The 19,938-nt window shown below is 38.0% G+C and overlaps 1 protein-coding gene and 1 pseudogene across 6 annotated transcripts in view; one reads left to right on the forward strand and one right to left on the reverse strand.

Moving 5' to 3' along the window:
• The window catches only part of SLC4A7 (solute carrier family 4 member 7), a 117,659-nt gene that overhangs the window by 36,938 nt on the left and 60,783 nt on the right, over positions 1–19,938 (forward strand). For all 5 annotated transcript variants that reach the window (XM_081247723.1, XM_081247724.1, XM_081247725.1 and 2 more), the window contains exons 2-3: positions 4,541–4,622; positions 8,669–8,815. In XM_081247723.1, the coding sequence (XP_081103849.1) occupies positions 4,541–4,622; positions 8,669–8,815 (229 nt within the window). The remainder of the gene's footprint in view (positions 1–4,540; positions 4,623–8,668; positions 8,816–19,938) is intronic.
• LOC308623770 (dnaJ homolog subfamily C member 9-like) lies at positions 2,515–3,676 on the reverse strand (annotated as a pseudogene). Its single transcript has one exon. The product of its transcript is annotated as a dnaJ homolog subfamily C member 9-like (transcript).

Here is a 19,938-nt window from a genome sequence, read left to right on the forward strand (position 1 = left end):
ATAAATCAAAGCAATATAAGAAAAACAATAAATCCAGAAGTCAGAGGTAACCAGTTATACTGTTTGCTTGTATGTCCTTTCAGTTTCAGTGTTCATTGTGTAAATTCAGGTATTCCTTTTCTGGGGACTTTCTTATACAGAAAGTAGTATGCTGTACATGTGGTTCTCTACCTTGTGTGTATTTCATTTTATAATAGGTCTTAAATATGTTTCATGTCAGTATATAGCATCTTAATTTTTTTTAGTAGCTTGGTATTCCATCAAATACATTGCCATTCCTCTTTTAAGGGCCCCTGGGGATGGTTTCCAGTCTTTTCCAGTTACAAGCTGCAGTAAATAACCTTGCACATTTGTTATTTCATATAAAGAGAATTTAAACTTTCTTAGTGATCTTATATGGATAATTCTTAAATCTGTTGTCTTCTGTGTTGTAGAGCAGTTGTATTCTGAATAGTTACCTTATTTTATAAATAAAAAATTGAAACCAAGGCAAAATAATTTCCTTAAGATTAGAGTGAGTCAGTCTTGCATTGGTACACTTAGGGTGCCTTTTTATTCTTCCATGTATTTGAGTTTTCCCAGTGCCTTGGCTTTATTTCATTTTAGGTAGGCTTTATAAGGACTGGCTTGTGTGGCTTACTCATCTGAGGTTAAGAATGAAAACATTTTGATGTCAGGGGTGCCTCTTTGCTTTTGCTATTTTTAGTTTTCCACTATACTCTTGGAGTTAAAAAATGAAGAAGAGTTTTTTCTAGATGCAGATTTAAAAGTAACTGACACATTAAATTGAAACTTGAATTCATTCTTTTTAAAAATTACATGTTTATTGTTAATAGAAAATTAAACACCATAGGGTTGTCTGTTTCTGCTTCCCCAGCCATCTTTGTGACACAGTGTCAGTGGTTTGATGTTTAACCTTTTAAATATTTACATGTATTTTTTACATCTATTTCAAAAAAGAACTCAAATAAAATTGTACTTTATATAGTGTTTTAACTAGATCTATATTTAGAAACATGGCTTAAAGCTTATCCTAAGGTGATAGCATTTAAAATGCAGTGTTTTTTCAGAAGTGTATTTCTACTTTGAAACGTCAATCCCTTCGTTCTGAGGGATATATTTATCCCTCAGAAAATATATATAATTTCAATATATAGCCATATGCACCTGCATATTTCGTTGAATTACTTGTAATATGTTGAGATGGGCAATGTGTGTGCCACTTAATATTTGCCTTTATAGCAAACTACCTTTCTGATTCATGTTTCACAGTTGTTGAAAAGTAGATAATGTTTTTAAGGGAAGGGAGAAATGCAGATACCCCCTCCCTGTTTTTGTTTTTGTTTTTTTTAACAGTGTTGTGTTGTAAATTTTCCAGACTTCAAAAATTTTAACTTTAGTTTTTTGCTACAAGTTACACATGAAAACATTCTCATTGAAAACTCAAACATTAACAATGAAATTATATATTCACTTGGCTTTGAGTCACTTACTCCAGGCTTCACAGAGGGTATTTAAGGAGAGCAAGGTGAGTGGACCATGAGAAGATGAATAGATGGACATCCTCTTTTTTACATGCCCCTTTTGGTACACGTGGCAGTATTTTTCTGTGATAGATGTTTACAGGTCAAAGAGTATGTGTATTTTAAATAAATAAATATTGTGAGCTTGCTCAACTTCAGCTGTTTCATAGTGTTAGCTGATTAGTGTTAGTACATCTAAACATGTAAGTACATCTGCATAGAAATAAAAGAGGTGTTTCTGTTTGTTTGTTAAGGATGAGAGATAAGTATATTGTTTTGCTTCCTTGGCAGTTCTGTTGAAATCAAAGTTTGGAATGGGAGCAGTTAATCCCTTTTAGAATACACAGTGTGCTACCTCTTGGATCATACAACATCTGTCTTTTGTTTGAGAGGCAGCTTCCTTTTTGTACCTACCTGTGCATGCTTAGTGACTAAACAGCATGACATCATTGGAGGAATGGTTTTAGAGTGTGGCATGCTTAATGGATGGTAATGATTAGTTCTTCATTCTTGTATGTGTGTGTGTGTGTGTGTGTTTCCTACTTTAGCCTTTCCTCATTATTAAGGGAGCATGACTGCTGTGAGGCAGGTTACCACACATACAGCTGTCTCTTCTTTCTTAGTCTACTATATGAAAATGTATAATGGAATGGAAACAGCTTGTTTCCCAATCCTTTAGATATAAAGCCTTAGCAAGTCATTTAATTCTGAGTTTCCTGTATTAAATTGAATCCCAGTCCTTTAGAGTCATATACAAGTACCTCTTGATAGCCAGGTCTATTTGATTCTACAGTTTGGATATCTAGCCTTCCTTCAGAAAGTAAGTTTAGATATTGAGATCTGCATTTTCTTAATATACTGTGTCTGTTTCTGAGTTTTGGGTAGCAAATAGTGAGGGTTTGGATAGTAGGAAATATATTTGAAAATTTAATCAAATTGATTCAGTTCCTGAGTTTTAAGATATAAGAATTAAGACACTGAGAGTTTGGATAGCAAGGAATAATTGTATATGAATTTATTTTGTATGCACTGAAAAAAACCCCTATACCCAAATGTAAGATATTTTAAGGTCAAGAGTTGGAGGAGACCTTAAAAGATCATTTTACCCAACCTCATATTTGATCCTTTCTAAAACAAACTGGCCCTCCAATTGATGCTTGGACATGGAAAGTGGTGAGAAGCTGACTATGTTATATGTCCTTCTGGTTTGTTGTTTTAAGTGGAGAGGAAGTGCTAGGCAGCGAGCAATCAAGGAGACCATGGGGAAAAATGACTGTCATCTGATGGATAAAATAACTTCCTTCTAGAAAACTGATAGTGGAGTACTATAAAGTTATCAATTAAAGCATAAAGACCTTCAAAGAGAACAAATTAGATTAGTTCTTTTCTTTCTTGAAAGCTGTTGGGTTTTTTTTCCTCTTCTCCTTTGGGAGGTTTGTAGTACTTTGCTTCTGTCTGAGCAGGAATATCATCCATTTCCAGTTGCCCATCTTATGCCTGCCCTGAATGACTGCTTAGGTCATCTACCTCTTCATTAAGCCCTGGCTCCTTTCTGCTCCTTTCTGTGTTTTTTTAGCCTCTTCCTGGGCCATCCTTTTCCTTCCGTTCATCTCTTGCTTTGATCCTTTGACAGAGGCATTGTGGGACAGGATTTCTCCAGTATGAATGCCTTGCCAAATGAGGTTCCATATTCTGGGTTCCTCTGTACTACACACATGCAGACTCCACGAACTGATCCATGTCACCCTTGAAGTTAAGATAGGCCTTTGTCACATTAGTCAGCTCTTCCTCAGAACCTTTGTCTATCTTTTCAGAACCTTGAGTGTCCTCCTCCAGTGTGTGTCCCAGTCCCAGGTTTGGTTGAGTACAGCGGAGTCCTTATCCACTGTCCCCTGCTCGTTGTACTCTGCTCTCTGGTCTTTGTCACTTAAGATGGAACAGACTTCCCTGAGGAGCTGGAAGTGGCAGGTGCTATCCTCCTCGTCACTCTTGCCCACTGAGTCTGGGTGCACCTGTAGGGCCACCTCATGGTGGCTCTGCTGCCCGCGCCCGTCAGCAGTGAAGGTCTGTGAGGCTGCAGAGCCCTGCTGGACATGGGGCCAGAGTGAGCCACAGCTCACATAAGACCTCTGAAGGGAAGGGGCTTCGTCCATCTGTCTCAATCAGTGGCGCAGAATCTTGTACATACTAAGTTCATAATAAGTAGTTAATGAGGATTATATAATGTTCTTTTGAAAGTTAAGTTAGAAGTTGAGAAGGGAAATTTAAGCTAAAATTTTCTTTTAAAAATAGTCTGTGTAGTGTTTTACAGTAAATATGGTTAGTCTTTTTGTTGAGCTGAAGAATGGAACAAAATTGCGAAGGTTGACTTCCACAACTCAAAGCTGGACTCTCCTTAGAGGTTAAATTTTGGCATGGCTTTTCCTTTGTAGAGAAGTAAAAAGTTCATATAACTTTGATTGTTTCTTTGTAACTTATGAGTGAAAGTGATACTACATGTTAAGTCTATGGACTTATTTTTGACCGTTATATGTTTAACCATAATCCAATCCAATATCCAATGTAGCTGAGTTAAGCGGTTTTTTTTTTTTTTTTTTTTTTTTTTTGGTTAAGAGTACCTGAGAGCAAAAAAAAAAAAAAAATGGAGAAGAAGAAAAGAAAAAATGTATTCTATATTGATATCTAAGGGTTTCCTGATTTTCTTTAATTTCTGATCTGGAGGGTTGTTCCATCAAAGTGAGTATGTGTACCAGTTACCAGTAACTTCCATAGAAGACCAGTGAAAAATCTTTGTCATTTCACTTCTTTCCATGAGATTTTTGAATGGTCTTCTGTGGATTAAAAAAAAAAAGCCTATAAACATACTTTTGAAAGAATACAGTTAGCTATATTACGAATTCAGTTCTTTGAGAGGAAGGCAATCTGTTACATATTTTTTGTCTCAAATAACACACCCTAGTAAGTAGGTCCTCAGTATATATTGATTTCATGAGTGAATGAGAATAATTTCTTTTTAGGGTCCCGATGAAGAAGCTGTTGTAGATCTTGGCAAAACCAGCTCAACTGTGAACACCAAGTTTGAAAAAGAAGAACTAGAGAGTAAGTTTGTTTAAAATAACTTGTTTAGCAGGATAAATTACTAATGAATGTTTGTTAGTGTCCTTTACCTATTATTTGTTGAAATATTTGTTGTTGTCATTGTAGAGCATACATTTAGAGAGTGTGCAACACTTTTCTAAATATAGTTTAAGGAAGAATAATACAGCAAAAACCCATTTAACCACTACCCATATCTGCAAATAGAACATTCCCTGAAATGTAAATATCAGAATGCTTTTCAAACTTTACTGATGGTTACCATTACTTATCTTGGAAATTGAAATGCCACAATTATAAAATGAGTTAATTCTTTAATTTTTTTTCTAACAGCCTGGGTAATTTGAATTATGAGCAAACTATAGCGTGCCAGACTAATAAGCCACAGTTATCACTGGTTGTCATCTAAATGTTCATTTTATATGTCTGTTAATCAGCCTTTTAAAGTACTTATAAAAACCTCAGCATAGAATTGTGTAGCAAATGAGTTATTTGCCAATCTGTTTTCCCTGAGCCAGAAGAAGTCCTGACATATGGTTTGTTTGTTTCTTTTTTTTGAAATAATTTTAGATTTACAGAAGAGTTGCAAGGGTAGTACAGAGTGTCCCCTGTATATGATTCACCCAGCTTTTTCTAATGTTAACATTTTATTTAGGTGTAAGTTTATGAAAATGAAGAAATTAACATTGATAAAATACTACTAACTAAACTACAGATTTTATTCAGATTTTACTAGTTTTTCCACCGATGTTCTTTTTCTGTCCCAGGATCCCGGTGAACAGCTCAGGTTGTGATAGGACACTTAGTTGTCAGGTCTCCTTAGTCTCCTGTAACCTATGACAGTTTCTAGATCTTTCCCCGTTTTTCATGACCTTGACATTTGGAAGAGTAGTGGTTAGATACTAATAGAATGTCCCAAAATGTGGGTTTGTCTAATGTCACATTGTGACATTATAATCTCATAGCCCAGATCGTGAGTATGTGAGGAGCATACCACACGTGATATGCCCCTCTCACCTGTGGACAGGTGTTATCGACATAACTTACTATTGGTGATGTTAACCCTGAACACTTGCTTAAGGTGGTGTTCGTGGCAGATGTTTTGACAGACTTATTTTGGGGTCTTTTTGAGACCTACATTTTTGAGTTAAAGTCTTCTGTGACAGCTGAATGGGGCCATTGCTTTACAAAAAGAGGTGGAAAGAGACACAAATAAGTGTTCTCCACATTTGCTTCCTGAAATGGAAAAAAACCCTGTTTTTTTTAAAGTAACCTGTATATCTAGTGTATTTATCGATCGATGGTATTAGCCCTTGGTGTAGTTAGCCCTCGGTATGACAGAGTCCTTGGTGCTCTGTAAAATAAGAGAAGTAACAGGAGATTAGCATTGTTAATTCATGAACTTATACATAATTCTTTTTTATCATAGTAAATTTTGGTACACTTTTGTGTATGTTACTTTTTTTCCTTTTTGGAAAACTAATACTGGCAATACTCAGAGATACTGCAGGTTTGGTTCCAGACCACTGCAATAAAGTGAATATTGCAGTAAAGTGTGAGTCACATGAATTTTTTTGGTTTCCTAGTGCGTATAAAGGTTATGTTCATGCTATATTGTAGTCTATTAAGTGTGAATAGCCTTATGTCTAAAAAACAATGTACATGCCTTAACTAAAACATACTTTATTGCTAAAAAATGGTAACCATCATCTGAGCCTTCAGCAAGTCATAATCTTTGCTGGTGGGGGGTCTTGCCTTGATGTTGGTGGCTGCTGACTGATGAGGGTGATAGTTGCCGAAGCTTGGAGTTGATTTCTTAAAATAAGACAACAATAAAGTTTGCCACTTTGATTGACTCCTCCTTTCATGAATGATTTCTCTGTAGCCTGCAAGGCTGTGTGATAGCATTTGACCCACAGTAGAATGTCTTTCAAAATTAGAGTCCTCTCAAACCCTGCCTTTGCCTCTGCTTTATCAACTAAATTTATGCAATATTCTAATCCTTTGTTGTCAGTTCAACAATCTTCACAGCAGCTTCACCAGGAGTAGATTTCATCCAAAGAAACCACTTTCTTTGCTCATCAGTAGGAAGCAAGTTTTATCATGAGCTGACAGCAATTCAGTCCCATCTTTAGGCTCCACTTCTAATTCTAGCTCTTTTGCTGTTTCCGTCACATCTGCAGTGACTTTCTCCACTGAAGTCTTGAACCCCTCAAAGTCATCCACGAGGGCTGGAATCAACTTCTTCCAAATGCCTGTTAATGTTGATATTTTGACCTCTTCCCACGAATCATGAATGCTATTCATGGCATCTGGGAAGGAATGGTGAATCCTTTCCAGAAGGTTTTCAATTAACTTTGCCCAGATCTATCAGAGGTGTCACTATCTATGGCAGCTATAGCCTTCAAGACCTGAAAGTTGAAATGACTCCTTGATCCAGGAGCTGCAGAATGGATGTTGTGTTACCAGGCATGAAAACATGATTAATCTCTTTGTACATCTCCATCAGAGCTCTTGGGTAACTAGGTGCCTTGTCAATGAGCAGTAATACTTTGAAAGGAATCTTTTTTTCTGAGCAGTAGGTCTCAACAGTGAGCTTAAAATATTCAGTAAACTGTGTTGTCAACAGATGCGCTGTCCTCCAGCTTTTGTATAACCTATAATGGAAAAGAATCTGAAGCTATACACGTGAAACTAACACAATATTGTAAATCAACTAAAGTTAAATAAAAAAGAAAGAACGAAAGAAGGAAGGAAGGAAAGAGGGAAGGAAAAAAGTATACATATATAGAGCACAGGCAGAATAGACTCAGCATGACTCTTAAGGGCCCTAGGATTTTCAGAAGGAAGGAAGGGAGGGAGGGAGGAAGGAAGGAAGGAAGGAAAGGAAGGAAGGAAGGAAGGAAGGAAGGAAAAAAAGTACATATATAGAGCACAGGCAGAATAGACTGAGCATGACTCTTAAGAACCCTAGGATTTTCAGAATGGTAAATGAGCATTGGCTTCAACCTCACGTCACCAGCTGCATTAGCATGCATGTCCTTTGAAGCTTTGAAGCCAGGCACTGTCTTCTCTCTAGCTATGAAAGCCCTAGATGGCATCTTCTTCCAATAGAAGGCTGTTTTGTCTCCATTCTATCCAGACCAGTAAAACTTTCTCCTTATCAACAGTAAGGCTGTTTCACTTTCTTATCATTGGTGTGTTCACTAGAGTAGCACTTTTAATTTCCTTTAAGAACTTTTCCTTTGCTTTCACTTCTTGGCTGTTTGGCACAAGAGGCCTGGCTTTATGCCAGTTTCGCATGCCTTCCTCACTAGGCTTAGTCATTTCTAGCTTCTGATTTAAGGTGAGAGATGTGCGACTCTTTCACTTGAACGCTTAGAGTCTGTTGTAAGGTTTTGTTTTGTTTTGTTTTGTTTTTGCGGTACACGGGCCTCTCACTGTTGTGGCCTCTCCTGTTGCGGAGCACAGGCTCCAGACGCGCAGGCCCAGCGGCCATGGCTCACGGGCCTAGCTGCTCCGCAGCATGTGGGATCCTCCCGGACCGGGGCATGAACCCGTGTCCCCTGCATCGGCAGGCGGACCCTCAACCACTACACCACCAGGGAAGCCCCATTGTAAGGTTTTTAATTGGACTAATTTCAGCATTGCTGTGTCTCAGGGAATAGGGAGACCCAAGGAGAGGGAGAGAGATGGGGGAACGGATGGTCAGGGGAGCAGTCAGAACACATACAACATTTATCGATTAAGTTCACCATCTTATATGGGCATGGTTTGTGGTGCCTCCAAACAATCACCATAGTAAATCAAAGATCAATGATCATGGACCACCATAACAAATATAATAATAATGAAAAAGTTTGAACCATTGCAAGAATTACTGTCAAAACATGACAGAGACAGGAGGTGAGCAAATGCTGTTGGAAAAATAGTGCTGATACATTGGTTCATTGCAAGGTTGCCACAAACCTTCTATTTGAAAAAAACACAGTATCTGTGATGTACAATAAAATGAGGTCTGCCAGTAATGTTTCTGAACATTTTACCAGGTCATCGAGCTGTGTATATAGGTGTCCACGTCCCATTTAGTAAAGAGAGTCGCCGGCGTCACAGGCATCGTGGACACAAACATCACCACCGGAGGAGAAAAGACAAAGACTCAGACAGAGAAGATGGACGGGAATCTCCTTCTTATGGTAAGAGAATGGAAAGTTCTCCATTAACAGTTTAAGGTTCTTTCCTGGAAAGTTTTTTTTTTTTAATTAAATATTTCCTTTTTAAAATTGTATTTCTGTTATAACTCAGGCATAGTATATGCATTGAGAAATACTAATTGAAGTAAGAATATTTTTTCTACAAGAAAAATGCTTAGTTTATAGGTTAAGATCTACTTAGGATGAGTGAAAAAAGTAAGGGGCTTTGGTTTCTTTATTGTATTCCAGCCTTGGAATTGTAAATGTTGAGTATTGGCACTTAAAATTCAATTTAGAAGAGTTTTTATTTCCTTTTCTCTATTATATATTTCACAATTAACATATGCAATGAACAAATATCTGGAATCCTTTGGCTCCTGGGAGAGATTGAAATTTTTTTTTTCATTTTTAAATACATTTTTTGCCAGCAGATTTTTATCCATGAAGCTGGATTACTTGGTTATCTGTGCAGAAAAGAGTGCTTTGATTTGATAGTATTGTCTTCAGAAGGACAGAATTTTTGTTTGAAAGCAGAGCAATAAAGAAGTGCCAGTAGACAGAGGAAATGATGGGAATCTCAGAAAGCAAAAAAGGCATATGGTAGAGGAAAATGAATTATTATCTGATAATAAAGATTAGTAGTTATTTAAGTGCCCCTGAAAGCTGGAAAGGGGAGAGCCTGAAAAAATAGCTGTGCGGCTTGAGCAGGACATTGCACTCAGTTGACATTAGGGCATCATTGGTTTTTTAGGACATCGTGGCCAATATGGCCATCTACACCATAGGTCCTAGTGTGTGCATTCTTGAGGAGCCATGTGAGCTGCACCCCCACAGGCACTTGTGTGCTGTGCTGAAGGAAAGTTCTTTTGACGAGGTAAAGAGGGAAAGAATTACTGTGTATACTACATCTTATGTCATGATCATAAGAAAGAAGATACTGATGGCCTAGTAAAATATTAAGTGCCAATTCTGTGCTAAGTATTCCACCAAGCCCTTGACATACGTGCTTTGACTTAATCTCCGCATTTAAAAAAAATTAAAGATAGGTATTATTGTTTTCATTATATAGATGGAGAAACTTCAACTTAGAGAAGCTAAATGATGGGAATCTCTTAGCCAGTACTAAGAGATACTGATGGCCTAATAAACTATTAAGTGGTCATATAGCTAACAAAAATATGTCACTGGTGAAGGAAAAATCAACAGTAATTTTAGAAAGCATCACTAGTGGACTTTGATATTGGTAGTTGAGAAGTATTTTGCTGTTATTTTGTGAGTGGATCAGTATGCTTCTCTGTTTCATTCTGAATAAAAAGGCGCACAATATTTTTTATAGGAATGCTGCTTACTAGACTGTAAGTATGTTTATATGTTCACCTGGCTAGGTGGTTTAATGTTCAAGCTGAGGTCTGAAATATGAAGTCTAAATATAGTGGTTTGAAAAATAAATTTGGTGGAGAAAATATTTGTAACTTTTTCGTAGAGTAATTATGCCTAGAAAAGTTTTATGCCACAGAATTGGGTTTATTTTGGTTTTAACTCCAATCTGTATCCTAGAAATTGCTATGAAGTCCCTTCTTTCTTCCCCCCACTCTCCAAAAAGAGATTACACAGGTGATTTGCTTCTGAACATGATGGAATAATAGGAATTGAATTTACCTTCCAATTTTAAACAGAAAACTGCACAAAATATATGAAACAGTAATTTTCAGACAATGGACAACAGACAGCATAGGATGCTAAGCTCTGAGAGAGGGGAAGCAAGTGAGATGACCCCTGTGGTCCTGAGTTTGTCCCTGTGAGACAGTTTCCAGGCCACAGCATGAGGAACCCAGACAGAGTGTAGCAGGCTCTCAGAGTTGAGGAGACAGATTGGAATTTGGGGAGGCCTACGAGGTTAGGATTTAAGATGTAGAGTGCCAGAGAGTAGAGAGCTACACACAGAGAGTGTTCCAAAGGTCTGAAGAAGGGTCCTTTTAAATTCTTGGCTGGGTACTAGTCTGGGTATGTGTGACAGGAAACTACCTGAGGCTTGATAAATAGCCACCAGAAAGCAGTATGGTAAACAATTCCTGGATTTCACACAAAGACTGGGAATAGGATGTGTTCCCACCAGTCAGAGTGGAAAGACCTTGTGACATATAGGGCATTAGATAGAGGTCTCAGAAGGGTATTGCCTTAGTAGTGGGTCTAAATTAGTTTTACACTAAAGGCTGCAGTGGATCTGCTAGAAAAAAAAAATTTGAAAGCAAGTCTTGAAAGAATTAAACTGACTTCAAGTATCTGCATGCTGGAACAAAGTCTAGTACTACTAAAAGAAATACAGTAAAACCTAGCATCTAACCATGAGAAATGCACAATATCTGACATCCACAAATTATTTGGAATATAATGAAGTAGGAAAATAGGCATAGCCAAGAGAAAAATAAATCAATAGAAACAGATCCAGAGGGAGGAGCTTCAAGATGGCAGAAGAGTAAGACGTGGAGATCACCTTCCTCCCCACAAATACATCAGAAATACATCTACATGTGGAACAACTCCTACAGAACACCTACTGAACTCTGGCAGAAGACCTCACACCTCCCAAAAGGCAAGAAACTCCCCACATACCTGGGTAGGGCAAAAGAAAAAAGAAAAAACAGAGACAAAAGAATAGGGATGGGACCTGCACCTGAGGGAGGGAGCTGTGAAGGAAGAAGTTTCCACACACTAGGAAGCCCCTTCACTGGCGGAGATGGGGGGGCGGGGGGGGTGGGAGCTTCGGAGCCACGGAGGAGAGCACAGCAACAGAGGTGCAGAGGGCAAAGCGGAGAGATTCCCACACAGAGGATCGGTGCCTGAGAGGCTTGTCTGCTCACCCACTGGGACGGGCGGGGGCTGGGAGCTGAGGCTCAGGCTTCGGAACTCGGATCCCAGGGAGAGGACTGGGGTTGGCTGTGTGAACACAGCCTGAAGGGGGCTAGTGTGCCACAGCAAGCCAGGAAGGAGTCCGGAAAAAAGTCTGGAGCTGCTGAAGAGGCAAGAGACTTCTTGCCTCTTTGTTTCCTCGTGCGCGAGGAGAGGGAATTAAGAGTGCTGGTTCAAGGAGCTCCAGAGATGGGCGCAAGCTGTGGCTATCAGCGCAGACCCCAGAGATGGGCATGAGATGCTAAGGCTGCTGCTGCAGCCACCAAGAAACCTGCGTGCAAGCACAGGTCACTATCCACATCTCCCCTCCTGGGAGCCTGTGCAGCCTGCCACTGCCAGGGTCCCATGATATAGGGACAACTTCCCTGGGAGAGAACACGGCGTGCCTCAGGCTGCTGCAATGTCATGCTGGTGTCTGCCGTCGCAGGCTCGCCCCACACTCTGTACCCCTCCTTCCCCACGGCCTGAGTGAACCAGAGCACCCAAATCAGCTGCTCCTTTAACCCCGTCCTGTCTGAACAAAGAACATAATGCTCTCAGGCAACCTACATGCAGAGGCAGGGCCAAATCCAAAGCTGAAACCCGGGAGCTGTGTGAACAAAGAAGAGAAAGGGAAATTTCTCCCAGCAGCCTCAGGAGCAGCGGATTAAATCTCCACAATAAACTTGATGTACCCTACATCTGTGAAATACCTGAATAGACAACGGATCATCCCAAATTGAGGAAGTGGACTTTGGGAGCAATGGTATAGATATATATTTTTCCCTTTTTCTCTTTTTGTGAGTGTGTATGTGTATGCGTCTGTGTGTGATTTTGTCTGTATAGCTTTGCTTTTACCATTTGTCCTAGGGATCTGTCAGTCCATTTTTTTGTTTGTTTGTTTGGTTTGGTTTTTAGTATAGTTTTTAGCACTTGTTATCATTGGTGGATGTGTTTTGGTTGCTCTTTTTCTTTTTTTCTTACTTTAAAAAAATTTTTGTGCATAATTTTTTATTTTAATAACTTTATTTTCTTTTACATGATTTTATTTTATCTTCGTCCTTCTTTCTTTTTTTTCTCCCTTCTATTCTGAGCCATATGGATGACAGGCTCTTGGTGGTCCAGCCAGGCATCAGGGCAGTGCCTCTGAGGTGGGAGAGCCAAGTTCAGGACAGTGGTCCACAAGAGACCTCCCAGCTCCACGTAATATCAGATGGCGAAAATCTCCCAGAGATCTCCATCTCAACGCCAAGACCCAGCTCCACTCAATGACCAGAAAGCTACAGGACTGGACATCCTATGCCAAACAACTAGCAAAACAGGAACACAACCCCATCCATTAGCAGAGAGGCTTCCTAAAATCATAATAAGGCCACAAACACCTGAAAACGCACCACCAGACGTGGACCTGCCCACCAGAAAGACAAGATCCAGCCTTGTCCACCAGAACACAGGCACTAGTCCCCTCCACCAGGAAGCCTATACAACCCACTGAACCAACCTTAGCCACTGGGAACAGACACCAAAAATAACGGGAACTACGAACCTGCAGCCGGAAAAAGGAGACCCCAAACACAGTAAGATAAGCAAAATGAGAAGACAGAGAAACACACAGCAGATGAAGGAGCAAGGCAAAAACCCACCAGACCTAACAAATGAAGAGGAAGTAGGCAGTCTACCTGAAAAAGAATTCAGAAAAATGATAGTAAAGATGATCCAAAATCTTGGAAATAGAATGGAGAAAATAAAAGAAACGTTTAACAAGAACCTAGAAGAACTAAAGAGCAAACAAACAGTGATGAACAACGCAATAAATGAAATTAAAAATTCTCTAGAAGGGATCAATAGCAGAATAACTGAGTCAGAAGAACAGATAAGTGACCTGGAAGATAAAATAGTGGAAATAACTACTGCAGAGCAGAATAAAGAAAAAAGAATGAAAAGAATTGAGGACAGTCTCAGAGACCTCTGAGACAACATTAAGCGTGCCAACATTCGAATTATAGGGTTCCCAGAAGGAGAAGAGAAAAAGAAAGGGAGTGAGAAAATATTTGAAGAGATTATAGTTGAAAAACAAATTGCACCTAATGAAATTTAAAAGCTTTTGCACAGCAAATGAAACCATAAACAAGATGAAAAGCCAACCCTCAGAATGCAAGAAAATATTTGCAAATGAAGCAACTTGCAAAGGATCATACACCATGATCAAGTCCGATTTATCCCAGGGATGCAAGGATTCTTCAGTATACACAGTCAATCAATGTGATACACCATATTAACAATTTGAAGAATAAAAACCATATGATCATTTCAACAGATGCAGAAAAAGCTTTTGACAAAATTCAGCACCCATTTATGATAAAAACTATCCAGAAAGTGGGCATAGAGGGAACTTACCTCAACATAATAAAGGCCATATATGACAAAGCCACAGCCAACATTATTCTCAGTGGTGAAAAACTGAAAACGTTTCCTCTAAGATCAGGAACGAGACAAGGATGTCCACTCTCACCACTATTATTCAACATAGTTTTGGAAGTCCTAACCACGGCAATCAGAGAAGAAAAAGAAACAAAAGGAATACAAATTGGAAAGGAAGAAGTAAAACTGTCACTGTTTTCAGATGACATGGTACTATACATGGAGAATCCTAAAAATGCCTCCAGAAAACTACTAGAGCTAATCAATGAATTTGGTAAAGTTGCAGGATACAAAATTAATGCACAGAAATCTCTTGCATTCCTATACACTAATGATGAAAAACCTGGAAGAGAAATTATGGAAACACTCCCATTTACCATTGCAACAAAAAGAATAAAACACCTCAGATTAAACCTACCTAGGGAGACAAAAGACAGGTATGCAGAAAACTATAAGACACTGATGACAGAAATTAAAGACGATACAAACAGATGGAGAGACATAACCATGTTCCTGGATTGGAATAATCAATATTGTGAAAATGACTCTACTACCCAAAGCAATCTACAGATTCAATGCAATCCCTATCAAATTACCAATGGCATTTTTTAATAGAACTAGAACTAAAAATCTTAAAATTTGTGTGGAGACACAAAAGTCCCTGAATAGCCAAAGCAACATTGAAGGAAAAAAACGGAGCTGGAGGAATCAGACTCCCTGACTTCAGACTATACTACAAAGCTACAGTAATCAAGACAATATGGTACTGGCACAAAAACAGAAATGTAGATCAATGGAACAAGATAGAAAGCCCAGAGATAAACCCACACACCTATGGTCAACTAATCTATGACAAAGGAGGCAAAGATATACAATGGAGAAAAGACAGTCTCTTCAATAAGTGGTGCTGGGAAAAGTGGACAGCTACATGTAAAAGAATGAAATTAGAACACTCCTTAACAACAAAAATAGACTCAAAATGGATTCGAGACCTAAATATAAGACCGGACACTATAAAACTCTTAGTGGAAAACATAGGAAGAACACTCTTTGACATAAATCACAGCAAGATCTTTTTTGATCCACCTCCTAGAGTAATGGAAATAAAAGCAAAAATAAACAAATGGGACCTCATGAAACTTCAGAGCTTTTGCATAGCAAAGGAAACCATAAACAAGATGAAGAGACAACCCTCAGAATGGTAGAAAATATTTGCAAACGAATCAACAGACAGAGGATTAATCTCCAAAATATATAAACAGCTCATGCAGCTCTGTTAAAGAAACAACCCAGTCAAAAAATGGGCAGAAGACCTAAATAGACATTTCTCCAAAGAACACATACAGATGGCCAGGAAGCACATGAAAAGCTGCTCAACATCACTAATTATTAGAGAAATGCAAATCAAAACTACAATGCGGTATCACCTCACACCAGTTAGAATGGGCATCATCAGAAAATCTACAAACAACAAATGCTGGAGAGGGTGTGGAGAAAAGGGAATCCTCTTGCACTGTCGGTGGGAATGTAAATCGATACAGCCACTATGGAGAACAGTATGGAGGTTCCTTAAAAAACTAAAAATAGAATTGCCATATGATCTATCAATCCCACTACTGGGCATATACCCTCAGAAAACCATAATTCAAAAAGACACATGCACCCCAATGTTCATTGCAGCACTATTTACAATAGCCAGGTCACGGAAGCAACCTAAATGCCCATCAACAGACGAATGGATAAAGAAGTTGTGGTACATATATACAATGGAATATTAGCCATAAAAAGGAACGAAATTGAGTCATTTGTTTAGATGTGGATGAATCTAGACTGTCATAAGAGTGAAGTAAGTCAGAAAGAGGAAAACAAATATTGTATATTAATGCATGTATGTGGAACCTAGAAAAATGGTACAGATGAACCAGTTTGCAGGGCAGAAGTTGAGACACTGATGTAGAGAACAAATGTATGGACACCAAGGAGGGAATACCACGGTGGGGTGGGGATGGTGGTGTGCTGAATTGGGCGATTGGGATTGACATGTATACACTGATGTGTATAAAATTGATGACTAATAAGAACTTGCAGTATAAAAAAGCAAACAAACAAACAGAAAACAACTAATACTAAACTTTCTTTGCGTTAGTTGTATGGAAATATGTTAATATAAATGTTTAAGACATTACATGAAATTTCTAAAAATCTTACATGTTCTGGTATAATGTTAAAAGTCATAATTCTAGTTTTTACTTTAAAATGTATATTTCAGAAATAACTAAATTTTCTTGTCAATTGCAATATTATGAACTTTCATCAAATCTTTAACCATGGTCATTTTTAAGTCTTTTGTCATTTACAGAGAGTTCTGGGTTTACTCTGATGCTTTTGCAAAAATGTTCCTATAAAAGTGTTTCATCTTCAGGGAATTCATGGAAAAGACTGTGAAAAGTACAGGTTTCTGGTAACTGACTATACTGCTGAACTGAATGAATAGGCATTTTCAGAACTCTAATGGAAAACTGATGAATTCATAAAAGTTCTCTCAAAAGATCAAGGTGAAAAAATAATTAATTACATTGAACTGAGTGAAGTGATGAGGATGATTATAATTTTTGTGACTTTTTGTTTGAATAAAAAAAAAACTAAAAGTAGAACTACCATACAACCTAGCAATCCCACTACTGGGCATATACCCTGAGAAAACCATAATTCAAAAAGAGTCATGTACCAAAATGTTCATTGCAGCTCCATTTACAGTAGCCAGGACATGGAAGCAACCTAAGTGTCCATCAACAGATGAATGGATAAAGAAGATGTGGCACATATATACAATGGAATATTACTCAGCCATAAAAGGAAACGAAATTGAGTTATTTGTAGTGAGGTTGATGGACCTAGAGTCTGTCATACAGAGTGAAGTAAGTCAGAAAGAGAAAAACAAATACCATATGCTAACACATATTTATGGAATCTTAAAAACAATGATTATTAAGAACCTATGGGCAAGACGGGAATAAAGACACAGACCTACTGGAGAGTGGACTTGAGGATACGGGGTGGGGAAGGGTAAGCTGGGAGAAAGTGAGAGAGTGGCATGGACATATATACACTACCAAACGTAAAATAGATAGCTAGTGGGAAGCAGCCGCATGGGAGAGGGAGATCAGCTCGGTGCTTTGTGACCACCTAGAGGGGTGGGATAGGGAGGGTGGGAGGGAGCGAGATGCAAGAGGGAAGAGATATGGGGACATATGTATATGTATATGTATAACTGATTCACTTTGTTATAAAGCGAAAACTAACACATCATTTTAAAGCAATTATACTCTAATAAAGATGTTAAAAAAATAAAAGAAACAGATCCAGAAATCACAAAGTTAAGGGAGTTCGAAAACAAGTATGTTAAAGTAGTATAATAAATATGCTTTATATGTTCAAGAAGAGAGTGGCTGAAAATATATGAAAGTCCCACATGGAACTTCTACAGATGAAAAATGCAGTATCTGAAATGAGTAGTACACTAGATAAGATTAACAGATGATTTGACATTACAGAATTAAAAAGATAAGTGATTTTTGAACATACTGTGATAGAAACTAATCAAAATGAAACAAAAAAAGGCTGAAGACCAATAAACAGCTTCAGTAATGTGTTGGACAGTATCAGGTAGTCTATTATATGTATAATTGGAGTGCCAGAAACATTTCCCAAATTAATAAAATGTCTGAACTCACAGGTCCAAGGAGTTCAGCAAAACCCAATGGGATGAAACATGAAGAAAAACCACACAAAGTCGCATAAAAGTCAAACTGCTGAAACCAAGACATAACAGTCCTAAATGTATATAACAACAGCATCAAAATCCATGAAGCAAAAACTGATAAAACTGAATAGAGGAAGAGAGAAATTCACAAGTATAGCTGGAGATTGCAACTCTCCTTTCTCAGTAATGGATAGAACAAGTTATGAAAAAATCAGTAAGGATATGGAAGACCTAAATAACACTGTCAGTCAGATTGATAGTCACATGCATAGAACATTTCACCCAGCCACAGCAGAATACACGTTCTTTACAATTGCATATTGAAGATTTAACCAAGATCATATTCTAGGCCATAAAGCAAGTCTTAATACATTTAAAAAGACTGAAAGTGTATTCTCTGACCACAAATAGAATTAAACTAAAAAGATATTATGAAAAATGCCCAGATATTTGGAAATTAAGCACGAAGTTTCTCAGTAACCCATGGGTTAAAGATGCAGTCACAACAGAAATTAGAAAATATATTGAACTCATGAAAACGATAACACACTACAGGCAGAAAATTGAGAGAAAATCTTGCAAAATGAGGACACAGTTCTGACACGCACGGGTTTCATTTAGCATGGTATTGTGCAAAGTGAGGACTGCCTACATGTTAGAATTTGTTAGATATAGCTAAAGCAGTGCTTAGAGAAAAACATATAGCATTTAGTTTTTATACTAGAAAAGAAGGGACTTCCCTGGTGGCATAGTGGTAGAGACTCCGTGCTCCCAGTGAAGGGGGCCCAGGTTCGATCCCTGGTTTGGGAACTGGATTCCACATGCATGCCGCAGGTGGGAATTCGGGAGTTCGCATGCCACAACCAAGGAGCCCACCTGTTGCGACTAAGACCCAGTGCAAACAAATAAATTTAAATAAAGAAATTAATTTTAAAACCGCAGAACAAGAAAGACCTAATCAATGATTTTAAGTTTGTAACTTAAGAAATTGAAGGAAAAAATAGAGCAAATTAAGCCTAAATAAGCAAAAGAAAGGAAACATTAAAAATGAAAGCAGAAATGAATAAAATAAAAATCAGGCCAATAGTAGCAAAAATCAATCAAACTTAATCTGGTTCTTTGAAAAGATCAATAAATTTGAGAAATCTAAATAGCCAGACAAATCAGGTGAGGGAAAAAAGATACAAATGACCACCACTAGAAATTTTCAGTACAGATTCTATAGATATTAAAGAATAAGGAGGGAATATTATGAATGATTTTATGCCAACAAAATTGATACTTCAGATTAAATGGGAAAGTTTCTTAGGAATACATGCTATTAAGTAGAAATGGGTAACTTGAATTATCCTACATGTATAAAAAGAAATTGAATTTGTAGTCTAAAGCATTCCCACAATGGAAATTTACTCCCAAATGGCATCAAACATATAAGAAAGAAATAACACAGACTCTGCTAGAAAATTGAAGATGAAGGAACACTTTCCCATTCATATTGTGAATCCAGCATTACCCTGATATCAAAACCTGATGAAGATGTTACAATAGAATAAAACTACACACTAATTATTTCTCATGAATATAGATTCAGAAATCCTTAACAAGATAAAAGCATATCTTATCCAGCAATACTTAAGAGGGATAATATATCATGATGGTGGTAATCTGAATAGTGGCCCCCACAATGTCCATATTCCTACTGTCTGGAACCTGTGAATGTTAACCTTATTTGGCAAAAGTGAATCTGTAGATGTGACTAAGTTAAAGGATTTTGAGAAGTGGAGATTATGCTGAATTAATGTAGATGGGCCAGATTTAATCACAAGGAGTCAGAAGATCAGAGAGGAGACAGTAGTTATAGTGATGGAATGAGGAGGCGTCCAGACCTAAGGAATGTAGGCAGCCTCCAGAAGCTAGAAAAGGTAAGAAAATGGATTTTCCCCTAGAGCCTCCAGAAAGAACCAGCCCATGACTTTTTAGCCCTGTGTAAAATTCATTTTGGACTTCTGGTCTCCAGAACTATAAGAGAATAAATTTGTTGTTATTTAAGCCA

The sequence above is a fragment of the Mesoplodon bidens genome (genome assembly GCF_964165515.1).
Source record: "Mesoplodon bidens genome assembly, chromosome: 10".
NCBI classification, from domain to species: domain Eukaryota; kingdom Metazoa; phylum Chordata; class Mammalia; order Artiodactyla; family Ziphiidae; genus Mesoplodon; species Mesoplodon bidens.